General features: G+C 41.1%; 1 protein-coding gene across 3 annotated transcripts in view; it reads right to left on the reverse strand.

Annotated features, from left to right (window-relative positions):
• The window catches only part of TNRC6B (trinucleotide repeat containing 6B), a 302,194-nt gene that overhangs the window by 178,252 nt on the left and 105,171 nt on the right, over positions 1 to 18,771 (reverse strand). For all 3 annotated transcript variants that reach the window (XM_025398888.1, XM_025398885.1, XM_025398889.1), the window contains exon 4: positions 9,143 to 9,210. In XM_025398888.1, the coding sequence (XP_025254673.1) occupies positions 9,143 to 9,210 (68 nt within the window). The remainder of the gene's footprint in view (positions 1 to 9,142; positions 9,211 to 18,771) is intronic.

Raw genomic sequence — 18,771 nt, forward strand, 5'->3', positions numbered from 1 at the left:
TTTTTTTTTTTTTTAACAATGATGTTATGATAAAGTACAAATTTTCTTTCAAATTCAAAGTGCCATTAAAAGTTTATTATCAGTATAATTTGATTCATTTTGACTAAACTGTGTAACCTCAAATATTGAGAATAATTTTCAATGTTATTTATATAAACATGTAAAAATTATTGTCCCTAAGAATCCATCAATTCCCTCTTTTAAAAAGAGAAAAAAGAGCAAGAATCTTTCAGCCTTAAAGAAATAATTTATCCAGGGATGTTTGAGGGCAGGATTAGTGATACTGACTAAAATGAACTTTTCAATACCTAATGTGATATTTATTAGGGCTCAGTTTAACCAATGTTAGTAATTATAAGAGACACAAAATTCACTATTAATTAGTTCATCATGAATTATTTAGGAATAGGTCTTTAAAGGAGAGCCATTTTCAAGCTTGTTTTCTATATTTTGTGTGGATCTCCTTCCTACACTTCTTTACATTAATCTCTTTTCACCTGGTAAAATTATCTTTTATTGTTTTCCACAGCTACTAAAGTGTTTTGTTCTCATGATTAATATCAAACCATAAGTTTTTTTGTTAGGGGAGAGATAGAATTCACTGTTTATGTGGAAGATACTATGTTTTGAAAGATATATATTTTTTAATTCTAAAAGCTCCTAGTTTAAAATATCATTTTCTTCTGATGAAAACAGAGTACAAGGTTTCAAATTAAAGAATTGTCAGCAAAGCCTTACCTTTCAAAATATGACTGCATTAAGGAAATAGCAGTTAGTACAATTAACTCATAACTTGATGCTGAAGAATATCTTTCCTTAGAGATTTTTCTTTCTTGAGAATAAACTTAACTAAGTGGAAAGTAGTCTCATGGATGGATAGATGAAGGGGATATCTGTTTGATTTGGTTTTGCTCATATGGTTTAAAATTTATATGACCTATTTATGGCAATTTACCCTCATAGGTTCATTTATTAATTCAGTTATTCACACATTTACTGAGCACCTGCTTTATATTTGGTTTTATTTTTAACAAGACACCTGGCAACAAAGACACAGGAAACGACAGCAGCCAAGTCTGACAATGCTGTTTCCTGTTCCAAAGGGACAATACATCACAAGGGGATGAGGAGATCATAATGATGAGAGTGTGCTGGAAAGGAAAATAAGAGGCAAACTTTTCTTTTTTTATTTTATTTATTTATTTTTTGAGACGGAGTCTCACTCTGTTGCCCAGGCTGGAGTGTAGTGGCTGGATCTCGGCTCACTGCAAGCTCCGCCTCCTGGGTTCACGCCATTCTCCTGCCTCAGCCTCCCGAGTAGCTGGGACTACAGGCGCCTGCCACCTGGCCCGGCTATTTTTTTATTTTTATTTTTTAGTAGAGACGGGGTTTCACCGGGTTAGCCAGGATGGTCTCGATCTCCTGACCTTGTGATCCGCCCATCTCGGCCTCCCAAAGTGCTAGGATTACAGGCTTGAGCCACCGCACCCGGCCAAAAGGGCCTTTTATAACTAGACACTTAAATTGGGAAGAATGTAATTAGGAAGAAAATAATTTAATCAAGATGACAGAGTTAAGAAACTTAAAAGGCCGGGCGCGGTGGCTCACGCCTGTAATCCCAGCACTTTGGGAGGCCGAGGCGGGTGGATCACGAGGTCAGGAGATCAAGACCATCCTGGCTAACACGGTGAAACCCCGTCTCTACTAAAAATGCAAAAAATTAGCCGGGCGAGGTGTGGGGCGCCTGTAGTCCCAGCTACTCGGGTGGCTGAGGCAGGAGAAGGGCGTGAACCCAGGGGGCGGAGCTTGCAGTGAGCTGAGATCCGGCCACTGCACTCCAGCCTGGGCGACTGAGCGAGACTCCGTATCAAAAAAAAAAAAAAGAAACTTAAAAAACAGCACCTGGAGCACAAAGCCACATCGAACCACACCACACTGGAGTATGGAGAGTGGTGCTAACTCCATAAATTACATTCTTCTTTCTCTCTGAATCATGGATATAAAACTGTCTTCAGGGCCGGGCGCTGTCGCTCACACCTGTAATCCCAACACTTTGGGAGGCCGAGGCGGGCGGATCACTTGAGGTCAGGAGTTCGAGACCAGCTTGGCCAGCACGGTGAAACCCTCTCTCTACTAAAAATACAAAAATTAGCCAGGCGTGGTGGCAGGCGCCTGTAGTCCCAGCTACTTGGGAGGCTGAGGCAGGAGAATCGCTTGAACCTGAGCAGTGAGCCGAGATCACACCACTGCACTCCAGCCTAGGCAACAGAGTGAGACTCCATCTCAAAAACAAAACAGAACAAAAAACAAACAAAACTGTCTTCAATAATTCCATTTCCTTATAGGTCTCCTATGTAACCTCTGAAATAGTTCTCCCTTAGAGAGCAAAATAAAAAAAGATGGCACCCTAAGGAAGCAGCAATATAAAAATATAGGTATTGATACAATTTCTGTCAATTCTAAATATTCTATCAATAATTCCTAAAAAGCAGATACTGTCTATAAAATGAATCCTGAAATAATTTTTTTTTTTTTTTCTGAGACAGAGTCTCGCACTGTCACTAGGCTGGAGTGCAGTGGCACAATCTCAGTTCATGCAACCTCCTCCTCCCGGGTTCAAGCGATTCTCCTGCCTCAGCTTCTCCTGCCTCAGCCTCTCAAGTAGCTGGGACTACAGGCCCGCACCACAACGCCCAGCTAATTTTTGTATTTTTAGTAGAGATGGGATTTCACCATGTTGGCCAGGATGATCTCAATCTCTTGACCTTGTGATCTGCCTGCCTCGGCCTCCCAAAGTGCTGGGATTACAGGCATGAGCCACCGCGCTTAGCCGAAATAAGATTTTTTAAAACTTCTAATAAAGTTTTATTTAGCACAACATATACAAAAGATTGTCATTTCAACATAAAATCAATATAAAAGTTAATCATTTTGCAATTATTTTTTGTGGTGAGGGGGAACTAAGTCTTTGAAATCCAGGCTGTAGTTTAAAAGTATATTTCAATTTCACTGTTAATTTTTTTAAACTGTCATTTAAAAAACCCATAAAAATGTATCATCTTAACCGTTTTTAAGCATACAGTCCAGCACTGTAAAGTATAATCACACTGCTGTGCAGCAGATCTCCAGAAACTTCATCTTGCAAAATTGAAGCTCTATTCCCATTAAACATTACCTTCCCCCTACCTCAGTCTTTAGCAATCACCTTTCTACTTTGTTTCCATGATTTCGACTACTTTAGATACTTTATATGAGTAAAATCATACAGTATTTTGTCCTTTTGTAATTGGCTTATTTTGCTTATGACGTCCTCAAGATTTATCTATACTGCAACACACGGCAGAATTTTCTTTTTTGAGGCTGCATAATATTCCCTTGTATGTATATGCCAAATTTTGTTTATCCATTCATCTGTTGACAGATATCTGGGTTGCTCCCACCTCTTGACTATTCTGTGCAAATATCTCTTCAATATTCTACCGTGAGAAATTTATTTTTAAAAATTGCCTTTCATAAAATGAACCAAAAGAATGAAGAACATTGAATAAACAAAAATTTGCTAGAAAAATTCAGTAATTTTAGTATATTAACGATAAGTATCTTTTGAGAACTTGAGTCAATTTCTTTTTTTTTCTTTGAGATGGAAGTCTCACTCTGTTGCCCAGGCTGGCAGTGGCACGATCTTGGCTCACTGCAAGCTCTGCCTCCTGGGTTCATGGCATTCTCCTGCCTCAGCCTCCCTAGTAGCTGGCACTACAGGTGCCCGCCACCATGCCCGGCTACTTTTTTTCATTTTTAGCAGAGACAGTGTTTCACCGTGTTAGCCAGGATGGTCTCTATCTCCTGACCTTGTGATCCACCCGCCTCGGCCTCCCAAAGTGCTGGGATTACAGGTGTGAGCCACCGCACCCAGCCCCGAGTCAATTTCAACATAAAGATTGAAAGCTTAGATTTAAAGATTGTAAGTTATATTGGGAAAAAATTAAAAGAATGAAAGAAGCCAAATTTACAACTACATCAAAATTGATGGCCAGGCGCAGTGGCTCACGCCTGTAATCCCAGCACTTTGGGAGGCCGAGGCAGGCACATCACCTGAGGTCAGGAGTTCAAGACCAGCCTGGCTAACATGGTGAAAACCCATTTCTACTAAAAATACAAAAAATTAGCTGGGCGTAGTGGCATGCGCCTGTAATCCCAGCTACTTAGGAGGCTGGGGCAGGAGAATCGCTTGAACCTGGGAGGCAGAGTTGCAGTGAGCCAAGATCACGCCACTGCACTCCAGTTTGGGCAACAAGAGCGAAACTCCATCTCAAAAATGATAAAAACAAAAATAAAAATAAAAATTGGTATTTGGCTTCAAAATTACAACAAATGATCTTCCCACAAACCTTTAGACCATCATAAATATAAATAAAACCAAATCAAAAACCTGTCTGCATTTCCTCTCTGATGACTGCTCAATAAGCATGGTCAAACACAATCTATGAGCAAGTACCTGCTCAGCTGCTTTTTAAAAAGCTGCCATAGTTTTAATATTTACTCCTGCAGTAAACACGTCATGCAATTAAAGCTGTGTAATTTTAATGTAGTAATTACAAGGCAATAAACTTTGCTTGTCTGATTTGCTAAAATAACTCTCAAAGAGAATATTCTCAGAAAAATGATTACATTAGATAGACTAATAGTAAAAAAACCCCATTGAAACAATACACATAAAGTGTTTACACCTATATACATTATAAATCTTATTCACATACAAATACCAGAATTCAGCACAACCAATCTAGAATATTAACAGTTTAGCACAGATATTTCTCAATATCAGAAGTCAATTATTTTTCAAGAGCTTTCTACATATACAGCTACCTAATCTGCCTCTTAATAGAACTTAGTTCTACTGAAATAAACATCACAGAATATAATTTTTTAAGGTTTTGGGAACCTATGGTCAAAATGTTAAATGGGGAGATAAGGAAAGTGGCACAGATCAGCTAATGACATAATTTAGTCCTAATCCTTATGAGAATCTGCTCTGTGACCTTGAGTAAGTTACATTAGCCATGTGCTCTGCCAACCTCTGTAAGTGCAATGGGCTCTTTGTACGGGCTAATACCAATGAATAAGAACCATCTGGAAAAAAAATTAAGTTAGATCTCTGCCTCACACCATATACAAAATGGAGTAGCGATTCAATTAAACACCTAAATGTAAAAAATAAGGTAGAAAACCTAAATATATTTTATCAGGTTAGGGTAGGAAAGACTTCTCAAGGCAAGCATAAAACATAAAAGCCAGAAAGGCTGATTTTGCTATATAAAAATTTAAAAGGTTTGTTGGCATGAAAGATATCGAATGTTAAACAATAAGGACTGAGAGAAAATATTTAAAACATCTCAACAAAGGTTAATAATATCTAAAATGTATAAAGGGCTCCTACAAAGCTATAAAAACAATCCAATAAAAAAGGGAAATATATATAAATAGGTGATACACAAAATAAAAATAAATGGCCAATAAACTAACAAAAGATATTTCAACTCATTAGTATGCAGAAGAACATAAATTAAAACAGCAAGAGGCCAGGGGTGATGGCACATGCCTGTAATCCCAGGACTTTGGGAGGCTGAGGTGGGAGGATTGCTTGAGCCTGAGCCCAAGAGTTTGAGACCAGCCTGGGCAACATAGTGAGGACCTGTTTCTACTTATTTTTTAATTATTTGGGTACGGTGGTATGCACCTGTAGTCCCAGCCACTCGGGAAGCTGGGGCAAAAAGATCCCATGAGCCCAGGAATTCAAGGTTACAGTGAGCTATGATCACACACTGCACCCTAGCCTAGGGACCTTGTCTCAAAAAAAAAAAAAAAAAAAAAAAAGAAATAGACTGAAAATATGTCAAATTACAAAAGTAAGTCTCAGAAGAATGATGTTGGGAAAAAATCAATTTAATTGTTCTTTAAAAATGTACAGAAAATGTTTAGGAAGATTAGGAAGGGAAGGAAGGGAAGGGTCTCACCTTTATTTCTACAGTCAAAATTACTGTTTGAATGTTTTCTGACAAGCTTATATTACTTTTATTAAAAAATTACTCAGTTCCAGCTAGGCGCAGTGGCTCACGCCTGCAATCCCAGCACTTCGGGAGGTCAAGGCGGGTGGATCACAAGGTCAGGAGATCGAGACCATCCTGGCTAACACAGTGAAACCCCATCTCTACTAAAAATACAAAAAATTAGCCGGGCGTGGTGGCAGGCGCCTGTAGTCCCAGCTACTCGGGAGGCTGAGGCAGGAGAACAGCGTGAACCCGGGAGATGGAGCTTGCAGTGAGCCGAGAGCATGCCACCGCACTCCAGCCTGGGCAACAGAGCGAGACTCCGTCTCAAAAAAAATAATAATAATAAAAATTACTCAGTTCCCAGATTCCCTATCCAGACTGAATCACATTTACAAAGTCTAGTAATAATCATTTGCCAACTGCAGTTCTGAGATTTAAAAAAAAATTGTTTTGTAAATATTTTTATTGTTGTTGCCTCAAACAAAAGAACACAGCACCTTTGCTCATAGCACCCTGGAGAAAACTGATTTCTGCTTTATCACTTCAGTATATAATAGCTGACCAGGCCCAGAAAAAAAAAAACAGAAATAGAACAGAATTCATCTGTGAAAAGGCTAGGCAGTATGAGACTTTTGAAAACAAAACAAGGGAGAATGGTAAGGATACGATACACGGCGTTCCAACTTGGTGGGGCTGTTTGAAACTCTCTAAAGGAAGTACAGTTTGTATAACATAAAACTTGTGAGAGAATCTGCCCAGCAATGTTTCCTGAATACCTAAATAAGCTACTTCAGGACAGGGGTTACTAGACAGGTTTTTAAAGATAAAGACTGGTTTGTTTGGGAAATGGATATCCTTTATAGTACAGAACTTCTATCTGTGTTTTTAAAAATAGGCTTAATGCCATTTTCATTGTTTCCCCCAGTTCCCTCTTTTATTTATTTATTTATTTACTTTTTGGAGACGGAGTTTCGCTCTTGTTGTCGACGCTGGAGTGCAATGGCATGATCTCAGCTCACTGCAACCTCCGTCTCCTGGGTTCAAGCAATTCTCCTGCCTCAGCCTCCTAAATAGCTGGGATTACAGGCATGTGCCACCACGCCTGGCTAATTTTGTATTTTTTTAGTAGAGATGGGGTTTCACCACGTTGGTCAGGCTGGTATTGAACTCCCAACCTCAAGTAATCCACACGCCTTGGCCTCCCAAAGTGCTGGGATTACAGTGAGCCACACCACGCCTGGACTACTCCCTCTTGTTCATGAGACTTTTGATCTTGACAACTACAGTTTTACTAACCACAGTATTTTCCAGGAGCATAGCTCCCAAAGATGGCAAAGGATGTGAGAGAGTCGGTAAGATCTGGGCTCAAATCTAAATTGCATTTCAAGCTGCATTACCACACCTGATCTCTGAGTGAAATGGAGATGAAATGGTGTAACGAGTGGAAATGACAGAGTAAAAAACATTTAAGCAAAGTACCTTGTGCACAGAAAACCCTCGACAAATGAGAAGTATAATTTTTATATGACAGACCTTTGACCAGAGTGTAGGGGTGGAGGGCTGTGCAGTGGACACGGAGAAAAGCACCTGAAGTGTTTCTCTTCTCATTCTACTGGGACTAGATGTCTGGCATTCTAATTTGCTAAAGATGAATTGATTCCATCAGCCCATGCAAAATGTAAGTGCATTTGACAGAATACAGCAAAGTTAGGATTTATATTGTGAGCTATTTTTAAAATTGCCTGGTTAGCAAATTAAACCAGCTGTGAAAATATCCTGGTTTCCATTCACAACAAATACAAGACAAGCCATTTTCCTTTAATGAATCTGGCCTCGTGGCAGCATAGTCCATTCTGCATAATTTATTCCTAAGGGTTTCAAAGACATAATTTTCTTAAGACAGACCAAAATTAAACTATTTTCTAGGAAAAAAAAATATGAGTGAGAGGAGTTTCTCTCTATAGATTTTTGGTAAATTCCATGAATCACTGGCCCATCCAATTTAGGAGACTAATGTCTGAATAAAAAATAGTAGTTATGTCAGTACTTTTAAGCAGTCTTAACTGGTTTTCCTTTAAAAGGGCATATGAAAAACCAGTCTGCTCTGCCACACAATTTTTCACATTCTATGACGGAGAGAGGAAAAAAATTCACTCACTGCTATCAAAAAGCTACCCAACAGCCTCCCAACTTCAGGTTTAAAACCAATCACCTCGGCCAGGCGCGATGGCTCACGCCTGTAATCCCAGCACTTTGGGAGGCCGAGGCAGGCAGATCACCTGAGGTCAGGAGTTCAAGACCAGCCTGACTAACATGGTGAAACCCCATCTCTACTAAAAATAGGAAAATTAGCTGGGTGTGGTGGCAGGCAACTGCAGTCCCAGCTCTTCAGGAGGCTGAGGAAGGAGAATTGCTTGAACCCGGGAGGCGGAGGTTGCAGTGAGCCGAGACTGCACCACTGCACTCCAGCCTGGGTGACAGAGTGAGACTCTGTCTCAAAAAAAACAAAAAACAAAAAACCAACAACAAACCAATCACCCCTTAAGGAGTTAGGGGAGAGATTCTGAATTATTTAGAATGTTGGCTAAGCTATATTATTTATAATTCCTGTTCCTTTAGGGAAACAATTTGTTATTTAAACAAAGATCAGCAGTGTAAATAACCAAATGGAATAGAATTTCAGGAAGTACTATTCAAATAAATTCACACTTAGATTGCAGGGAAATGTTCTATTAATTTAGTTCACTTCATAAAGACATGCTGAGAAAAAGATGTACCGTTTTATACTTTCTTTGGAAGTCAACGAAACAGAATTAGTTCAATTTGGAACATACTGAGCCTTAAAGCCTTTGCTACAACATAACATAAATTTTGATTAGGAGAGTGCAGAAAAAACTATAAAGCTAACTTTCTTGTCCTTCCAGTTAGTTGGTCTATAAATAGAAGCAATGCATTAACAGCCACCAAAGCAACTGGTGAGGTCCCCAGTGTCTCCAACGTATACATCTCTGACAAATACACTATCAGCATGTTGAACCAAAGTGTTTCCGAGGATCTGTAATAGGACTCTTTTTAAATAAACTGTGACTCACTGTTTGCTTTCTTCACCAGGAGGTGGAGTCTTGCCATGCCCTTCCATTACAAAATCCTCCTGTTCCACCTGCAAAGGCAAGCACCACAGGTCAGCAGCAGTCAGTAACTACAATGCAACTCACTCCAAGAACCCGCACCTGCCCTGTGCAAAACCACAGGGCCATTTCACTGCGGTGCACAGAACAGAAGCCTGGGCCAATGGTTTTCAAACTTCTCCTTGAGTGATTAGATTTGCAGAAAAAAGGAAACATGTTCATCAGCAAAACATATAACTCTGACAAAGGATTAGCACCCAGAATATAAAAGAACAGTGATGAATCAATGAGACAAAGAACACCTACTAGAAAAATCTGCAAATAACCAAGTAGGAATTTCACTGAAGAGAACACATAAACAGTTCCTAAACATATGAAAAGATATTCAATCTCATGTCAGTCAAGAAAATGCAAATTAAAACTATTTCACAACCACCAGGTTGGCTAAAATTAAAGTCAGGCAATGCCAAGTGCTGACAAGGGTATGCAGCAATGGTAACTCTTCTCCACTCCTAGTGGGAGGGAAAACTGGTATAGCTACTTCAAAAAGCAGTTTTGTTGGCCAGGCATGGTGGCTCACACCTGTAATCCCAGCACTTTGGGAGGCCGAGGCAGGCGGATCATGAGGTCAGGAGATCGAGACCGTCATGGCCAACATGGTGAAACTCCGTCTCTACTAAAAATACAAAAATTAGCTGGACGTGGTGGCATGCACCTGTAGTCCCAGCTATTCAGGAGGCTGAGGCAAGATAACTGCTTGAAACTGGAAGGCAGAGGTGGCAGTGAGCTGAGATCACACCACTGCACTCCAGCCTGGGCCCTGGGTGACAGAGCAAGACTCTGTCTCCAAAAAGAAAAAAAAGGTTGCCATTATCTATTACATTTGAAGATGCATTTACTGTACACATTAGTAACTGCACTTATAGGTATATACCCTAGAGAAAATTTTGCATATATACAAAAATATTTATAGTAGAATTACTTTTAACAGAAAAAAAAATACAAGAATAAACATCTGTCAACAGTGTAACAGACAGATAGGCTATGGTGTTTTCAGAAAACAGAATACTACATTGCATGAAAACGAACGAACTACAGCTACACACTTCAATCTGGGTGAGTTACAAAAAGGTAATCAAGTGAAGGAAGCAAATCACAAAAGAATACATATATAATATGATTCTATAAATATCAAGTCCAAATATATACATATTTTAGAGCAAACTGAAGCAGAAAATATATATTTTTAACCATATATATGTGTATATAGGCATACATATGTATATACATGCTTTTATTTTATTATTTATTTATTTATTTTTGAGATGGAGTCTCGCCCTGTCACCCAGGCTGGAGTGCAATGGCACGATCTCGGCTCACTGCAACCTCCGCCTCCCAGGTTCAAATGATTCTCCTGCCTCAGCCTCCCAGGTAGCTGGGATTTCAGGCACCCATCACCATGCCCAGCTAATTTTTGTATTTTTTTTAGTAGAGACTGAGTTTCACCATGTTGGCCAGGATGGTCTCCATCTCCTGACCTCGTGATCCACCCACCTTGGCCTCCCAAAGTGCTGGGATTACAGGCGTGAGCCAATGCGCCCGGCCCACGCTTTTATATTTAAAGATAAAAAGAAAAGGCTGAGGGTTATGGCATGACCCTGTAAGTCTCAGTTACTTTGGGGGTTAGAGGCAGGAGAATCAATAGAGCCTAGGAGTTCGAGACTGTAGTGCTCTATGATCACACCTGTGAATAACCACTTCCCTCCAGTCTAGGCAACACAGCAAGACTCTAAGTCTTAAAAAAAAAAAAATAAAGAAAGCCAATAATTTCTTAATATCAATATTAAATCACTAATATAATTTCATATATGGAATTATTCCCTTTGATAAATTATAATTTAAATTACTAATTTAAAAATTATTAAAATTTATATTAAATACATATACATTTAAAAAGTCAAATAACATTAATACTACAGGCTGACAAACAAAAACAGCACTTTCCACCCCTGCCCCACCCTCACAACATAAGCCTCCATCCTCCCTTCCTCACAATGTAAGTTACCGTTTTTGTTCAACTCAATATTCAGCTAACAGTGCTATTATGTAGTAAATATATACAGCTGAATCATATGGAATGCTATAATTAAATTTCCTTTCTTGTATTATTTTGGTTTCCCTGGAACTAATAATTACCACTTCCTCTTCTTATTCTTTTTCCTTTGTTTTTCTAGCTTAGTATTTGTTATGTATTTTTCATTAATTCATCCTCAAACTCTCCAACATAACTGTAAATCTCCTCTTAATCAGTTCAAACACTTCAGGTAATCTGTCAGTTTCAATCCGCCTTGGAAACATCCTCAGGGGTTTCTCCAGCTCCGAACTGGATTGATTGCTCTCTAGGCCACTGAATCGCTGACATCTCGCCAGGGATGTCTCCTCTTTATCTCTCGAATGCCCTCCTCTTTCTCCTAGGCTGGAGCATCTGTTTCCCAGATCCTCTGTCCCTTACGGTTTACTCACTGATTGAGGTGGAGTATATATTCCAGTGATTTCCTGATAAAAGGTATATAGAAGGTGAATTTTTTCTGAGACTTTGAATGACTGAAATGTTCTTGTTTTATCCAGATATAACTGACATACAAAAACGTATTTATTTTTATGTTGTTTTTTTTTTTTTTTTTTTTTTTGAGATGGATTCTCGTTCTGTTGCCCAGGCTGGAGAGAAGTGGTGTGATCTCGGCTCATTGCGGCCTCCCCTTCCTGGGTTCAAGCGGTTCTCCTGTCTCAGCCTCCCGAGTAGTTGGGACTACAGGTGTGTGCCACTACACCTGGCTACTTTTTCGTATTTTTAGTACAGACAGGGTTCCACCACGTTGGCCAGGCTGGTCTCCAACTCCTGACCTCAGGCGATCCATCTGCCTCAGCCTCCCAAAGTTCTGGGATTATAGGTGTGAGCCACTACACCCAGTCATAAAAACTTTTTTTTTTTTTTACCCAAATCTCAATTAAATATAAAAGTTGAGGCCAAGGCCGGGCACGGTGGCTCAAGCCTGTAATCCCAGCACTTTGGGAGGCCAAGACAGGCGGATCACGAGGTCAGGAGATCGAGACCATCCTGGCTAACACGGTGAAACCCAGTCTCTACTAAAAAATACAAAAAAATACCCGGGCGAGGTGGTGGGAGCCTGTAGTCCCAGCTACTCGGGAGGCTGAGGCAGGAGAATGGCATAAACTCGGGAGGCGGAGCTTGCAGTGAGCTGCGATCCGGCCTCAGCAAGTGCTGACAAGGGTATGCAGCAATGGCAACTCTTCTCCACTCCTAGTGGGAGGGAAAACTGGTATAGCTACTTCAAAAAGCAGTTTTGTTGGCCAGGCATGGTGGCTAACACCTGTAATCCCAGCACTTTGGGAGGCCGAGGCAGGCGGATCATGAGGTCAGGAGATCAAGACCATCATGGCCAACATGGTGAAACTCCGTCTCTACTAAAAATACAAAAATTAGCTGGACGTGGTGGACATAATTAAATTTCCTTGGGCGACACAGCAAGACGCCGTCTCAAAAAAAAAAAAAAAAGTTGAGGCCAGGCATGGTGGCTCACACCTGTAATCCCAGCAGTTTGGGAGGCAGAGGCAGGTGGATCACAAGATCAGGAGATCAAGGTCACCCTGGCCAACATGGTGAAACCCCATCTCTACTAAATACAAAAATTAACCAGGTGTGGCCAGGTGCGATGGCTCACGCCTGTAATCCTAGCACTTTGGGAGGCCGAGGTGGGCGGATCACGAGGTCAGGAGATGGAGACCATCCTGGCCAACATGGTGAAACCCCATCTCTACCAAAAATACAAAAAAATTACCCAGGTGTGGTGGCTGGCACCTGTAGTCCGAGCTACGCTGAGCTAGACTAAGGCAGGAGAATGGCGTGAACCCGGGAGGTGGAGCTTGCAGTGAGCCGAGATGGCGCCACTGCACTCCAGCCTGACAACAGAGCAAGACTCCATCACAAAAACAAAAACAAACAAACAAAAACCTTGAAGTCAGTAAACTTTTCCATCCAAAATTTTGAGGGTGATGCTCCGTTGTCTTCTAGCTCCCACAGCTGCTACGCAGAGGCTCAGAATCATTCTAAGTCCTAATGTATTGGATGTGTCTTCTCTGGAAACTTCGATCCTTATTTTTATAGCGGTAAGAAAGAAAAAAAACAAAAACAAAAAACTCTTTTAGGATCTTCTGTTTATCCTTAGTTTTTAAAAATGCAAATCACTAAGCAAGGTTTTTTTTTTATTTATTGAACTGGTGCTAGGTAAGTACTTACAATCTAGAATCTCTTGTTTTTCAGGTTTGGGACATTTTCTCTACTTATTTATTTGACATTTCCTCCCTTCCAACTTCTGTTCTCTCCTTCTGGAATTCCTGTTATTCAGTATTGAATCTCAGAGATTCTTTTCTCTTTCTTTCTTTCCTTCCTTTCTTTTTCTTTCTTTCTTTCTCTTTCTCCTCCATTTTTGTCTTTGAATGAATCTCTGAGATTGATTTTCTTCTTTCTTTCTTTCTCCATTTTTGTGTCTTTGATTTTTTTATTTTAATTTCTGGGAGGTTCTCTCAACTTTATTTTCTAAAACTCCTAATATATGTACAACTTCTCTTATTTTAATTGAATTTTTAAGAGCTCTTCCTTGTTCTTTGAATATTCCTTTTCCCAGTCTCCTGTTCTTGTTCCATTATAACAATACCTTCTCTCATCTCTGAGGATATTCTAGAGAGTTAGTTTTCTTTTCTTCTTCTTTTTTTTTTTTTGAGATGGAGTCTCACTATTGCACAGGCTGGAGTGCAGTGGCACGATCTCAGCCCACTGCAACCTCTGCCTCTCTGCTTCAAGAGATTCTCCCTGCTTCAGCTTCCCGAGTAGCTGGGATTACAGGCGCACATTTTTGGTAGAGACAGGGTTTCACCATGTTGGCCAGGCTGGTCTCGAACTCCTGACCTCAAGTGATCTGCCCACCTCAGCCTCCCAAAGTGCTAGGATTACAGGCGTGAGCCACCACGCCTGGCCTATTTATTTTTGAGACAGAGTCTCACTCTGTTGCTCAAGTTGGAGTGCAGTGGTGTGATATTGGCTCACTGCAACCTCCACCTCTCTGGTTCAAGCCATTCTCATGCCTCAGCCTCCTGAGTAGCTGGGATTACAGGCGTGAGCCACCACACCCAGCCTATTTCAGTTCTCTTCTGCTCCCTACATTATCTGTTTCCTCCAAATTCCTCTTTTGTCTTTGGTCACCATCTTTCATTCATAGATTTTTATCAAATGTCTGATCATCCTTGTCTATCCACTGATATTTAAGAGCAAGACCCTAAAGAGCTTGATTTTGGGAGTGTGTGTGTACGAGGCGAGAGGTAAGGGAGAGGTTCCTTATCCAGGGATTAGCTTTCTGGAGGGTGATCAGGAAGGGACCTGCCCATTTCCTTGGGACCTTCAGATGCCTACAGTTATATATCCTCATCTATTTCCCCCTCCTTGGGTTATTTAATTACCCCAAAAAGACACCCTTCTATCTTCAGCCTGACAGATATAAGCCAGGCTTTCAGTGTTCTGGGACTGAATTTGGGAAGAGCTGGTAAAGTCTCACATGTCAGCGTGTAGCCTTTTATGTAAGTTCTGTTTTTAATGAGGTACCTCACACCCACCCTCAGGTTTCCTGAGGTTCAGCCTTTCCAGTCTTCTGCCAGGTAGGAGAAGGTATCGATCTGTGGATATGAGGAAAGCATATCTGGGGCCTCGCTTCTCATTGCCTCTTCAACCCATCCTGCTGTTTTAGTGTTACTCCAAAAGCTTCCTAGCATCCAAAACTTTGTTGGGCATCTCTTATCCTCTTCATCTCTTCTTCTATTCACTTTGTTTTCTGGTGGATTTATGCTTGCTGAAATCATTTTGTAAAAATAATTCTAGTAGCACTTTAGAAGGGAGGAGCAGACATTCACCTGGTTTCATCTACCATGTCGAGACTTATTCTAAAACCTTTTTTGACTCTACTTTTTCCACTCCACCGAAACTATTTTCAATTTTTTGTTGGCTTTCATTTTAAAAAAATATTATTTTATACCAGGTGCAGTAGTTCACGCCTGTAATTCCAACACTTTGGGAGGCCAAGGCAGGAGGATGGCTTAAGCCTAAGAGTTCAAGGCTGCAGTAAGCTATGAGGGCACCACTGTACTTCAGCCTGGGTGACAAAGTGAGACCCTGTCTCTTTAAAAAAAAGTACAGTCTGGTAAGTTTTGACACATACATACACATGAAACCATCACCACAATCAAGACAATGAACATACCACCCTGAAAGTTTCATCATGTCCCTCTTTAATTTTTTTTTTTTTTTTTTTGGGGGGGTGGGGAGACGGTGTCTCACTCTGTAGCTTAGGCTGGAGTACAGTGGTGCAATCTCGGCTCACTGCAACCTCTGCCTCCTGGGTTCAAGAGATTCTCCTGCCTCAGCCTCCTGAGTAGCTTGGATTACAGGTGCATGCCACCACACCTAACTTTTTTTTTTTTTTTTTGTATTTTTAGTAGAGACAAGGTTTCACCATATTGGCCAGGCTGGTCTCAAACTCCTGACCTCGTGATTCGCCCGCCTCAGCCTCCCAAAGTGCTGGGATTACAGGTGTGAGCCACCGCACCCAGTCATCCCTCTTTAAGCTTTCTCTCCTGGGCCCCCTGCCTAGGCAACCACTGATGAACTTTCTATCACTATAGATGCAGTTGCATTTTCTGGAGCTTCCATAAGTGGAATCAAACAGTATGTACTCTTTTTCTGTCTGGCTTCTTTTACTTAGCATAATTATTCTGAAATTCATCCGTGTGGTTTCAAGTGTCAATAGTTCATTTTCCTTTCACAGCTGAGTAGTATTCCATTGTTGAGAATATATCACAATTTGATAGGTGTTCGAGTTGTTTCTATTTTTGCTACTGCAAATAAAGCTGCTATGAACACTCACATATGCATTCTTTTTTATTGAGGAAATACCTAGGAGGGTGTATTAGTTTGCTAGGGCTGCTGTAATGAAGTATTTCAAATCTGGTGGCTTAACAAACATAAATTTTTTGTCTCACTGTTCTGGAGGCTAGAAGTCCAAAATCAAGGCATTGGCAGGGCTGGTTCCCTCTGAGAGCTGTGAGGGAAGGATCTGTTCCAGTCCTCTCTCCTTGGCTTACAGATGGCTGTCTTCAGTTTCACATGGTATTTTCCCTATTTGTTTGTTTCTATGTCCAAATTTCCCCCCTTTAAATGCGAACACCAGTCATACTGGATTAGGGCCTACCCCTAATAACCTCATTTAACTTAATTACTTCTATCAAAGTCCTATCCCCAAATAAGACCACATTCTAAGGTTCTGGGGGTTAGTATTTCAATATATGAATTTGGGGGCTAGGGGGAGCAGATATAATTCAACTCATAACAGAGTAGAACAGTTGGATCACATGGTAGTTATGTGTTTTAACTTTTTAAGAAACTGTTTTCTGGCCTGGCGCAGTGGCTCACGCCTGTAATCCCAGCACTTTGGGAGGCCAAGGCAGGAGAATCACAAGGTCAAGAGATCGAGACCATCCTGGCCAACATGGTGAAACCCTGTCTCTACTAAAAATACAAAAATTAGCTGGGCGTGGTGGCGGGTGCCTGTAATCCTAGCTACTCAGGAGGCTGAGGCAGGAGAATCACTTGAACTGGGAGGCAGAGGTTGCAGTGAGTTGGGATTGCACCACTGCACTACAGCCTGGCAACAGAGCGAGACTCCATCTCAAAAAAAAAAAAGAAACTGTTTTCCAATGTGGGTAGCATTTTACCTTCCTTCCAGCAGTGTGTGAGAGTTTCAGTTGTCCCATGTCTCATCAATACCAGTACTTTGTGTGAACTTTTTAATTTTAGCCATTCTCATCGTGGTTTTAACTGCACCGATGTTGAACATGTTCCTACGAGCTCCTTTGCTATCTATTCTCTGGTAGTGTCAGCAAGTCTTTCAGCCATTTAAAAAATAGTTTTATTGAGATATAACCTATATGCCATAAAGTTCACCTGTTTAAAGTACACAATTCAGTGGCTTTTATTATATTTACAGAATTGTGCAACCACTACCACAGTCCAATCTTAGAACATGTTCATCATCCCAAAAGAAACTGCTTACCTAACAACACTCTCCATTTTGCCTCCCTTTCATCCTCCTTCTGAGGCCCAGACAACCACGAACCCACCTTCTGTCTCTACAGATTTGCCTATTTTGACTTCTCCCATATAAATGGAGTCATACAATACGTGGTGTTTTGTGCCTCTCTTTGCTATGGTCTGAATGTGTCTCCCAAAATTTGTGTTGAAAACTTAATCCCCAGTGCAATAGTGTTGGGAGGTGGGGCCTTTTGGAAGGTGTTTAGGTCATGAGAGTGCTGCCCACGTGAATTCATGCTGTTATAAAAGGGCTTGTCAGGGACGCTGTCACTTTTTGCCCTTCCACTTTTTGCCACGTGGGGACGCAGTATTCCTCCCTCTTACAAGCGGGGATTGGGGCCTCCCCTGACTACAAATCTGCTGGTGCCCTGATCTTGTTATTCGTGGCCTCCAGAACTACCAGCAAATACATTTCTGTTCTTTATCAAGTACCTCATCTGTGTTACAGCAGCATAAACAGAGATACTGTGGAACCATCACCACCATCCATCTCCACAATTTTTCCATCTTTCCCATCTGAAACTCTGTACCCCTTACACAGTAACTCCCCAGTCCCTGCTCCCCCCAGTCCCTAAGAAGCACCATTCCACTTTCTGTCTCTATGAATCTGACTCCTCCAGGTGCCTTATAGAAGTAGAGTCATATGGTATTTGTCTTTTTGTGACTGGTTTGTTTCACTTAGCATATGTCTTCAATATTCATCTGTGTTGTAGCATGTGTCAGAGTTTCCTTCCCTTTGTAAGGCTAAATAATATTCCATTGTGTATATATATACTACACTTTGTTTATCCATTCACCCTTCCATGGACACTCGGATCACCTCCACCTTTTGGTTACTGTGAATACCTCTAAGTAATATTTAACACAGTAGCCATCTCCACCTTTTTGAAAATCTCTGCCTTGTACTGGACCATCTTCTGTCATTTCTTTTCCTCTCTCTCACCCAATCTTAGGGTCTTTGGATTTATTCCTTTGACTTAGAAAGCGTTTCTTGTTTGGGCACAGTGGCTTATACCTGTAATCCCAGCACTTCGGGAGGCCAAGGCAGGCAGATTACATGAGGTCAGGAGTTCAAGACCGGCCTGGCCAACATGGCGAAACCCTGTTTCTACTCGAAAAACGAAAAAAATTAGCCGGGCATGGTGGCGGGCACCTGTAATCCCAGCTACTCAGGAGGCTGAGGTAGGAGAACTGCTAGTGGGAGGAGGTTGCAGTGAGCTGAGATTGCGCCACTGCACTCCAGCCTGGGTGACAGAGCGAGACTCTGCCTCAAAAAAAGAAAAAAAAAAAAAGCTCAAGAGCAGCCGGGCGTGGTGGCACACACCTGTAATCCCAGCTACTTGGGAGGCTGAGGTAGGAGAATCCTTGAATCCGGGAG

This window comes from Theropithecus gelada, chromosome 10 (genome assembly GCF_003255815.1).
Source record: "Theropithecus gelada isolate Dixy chromosome 10, Tgel_1.0, whole genome shotgun sequence".
NCBI lineage: Eukaryota > Metazoa > Chordata > Mammalia > Primates > Cercopithecidae > Theropithecus > Theropithecus gelada.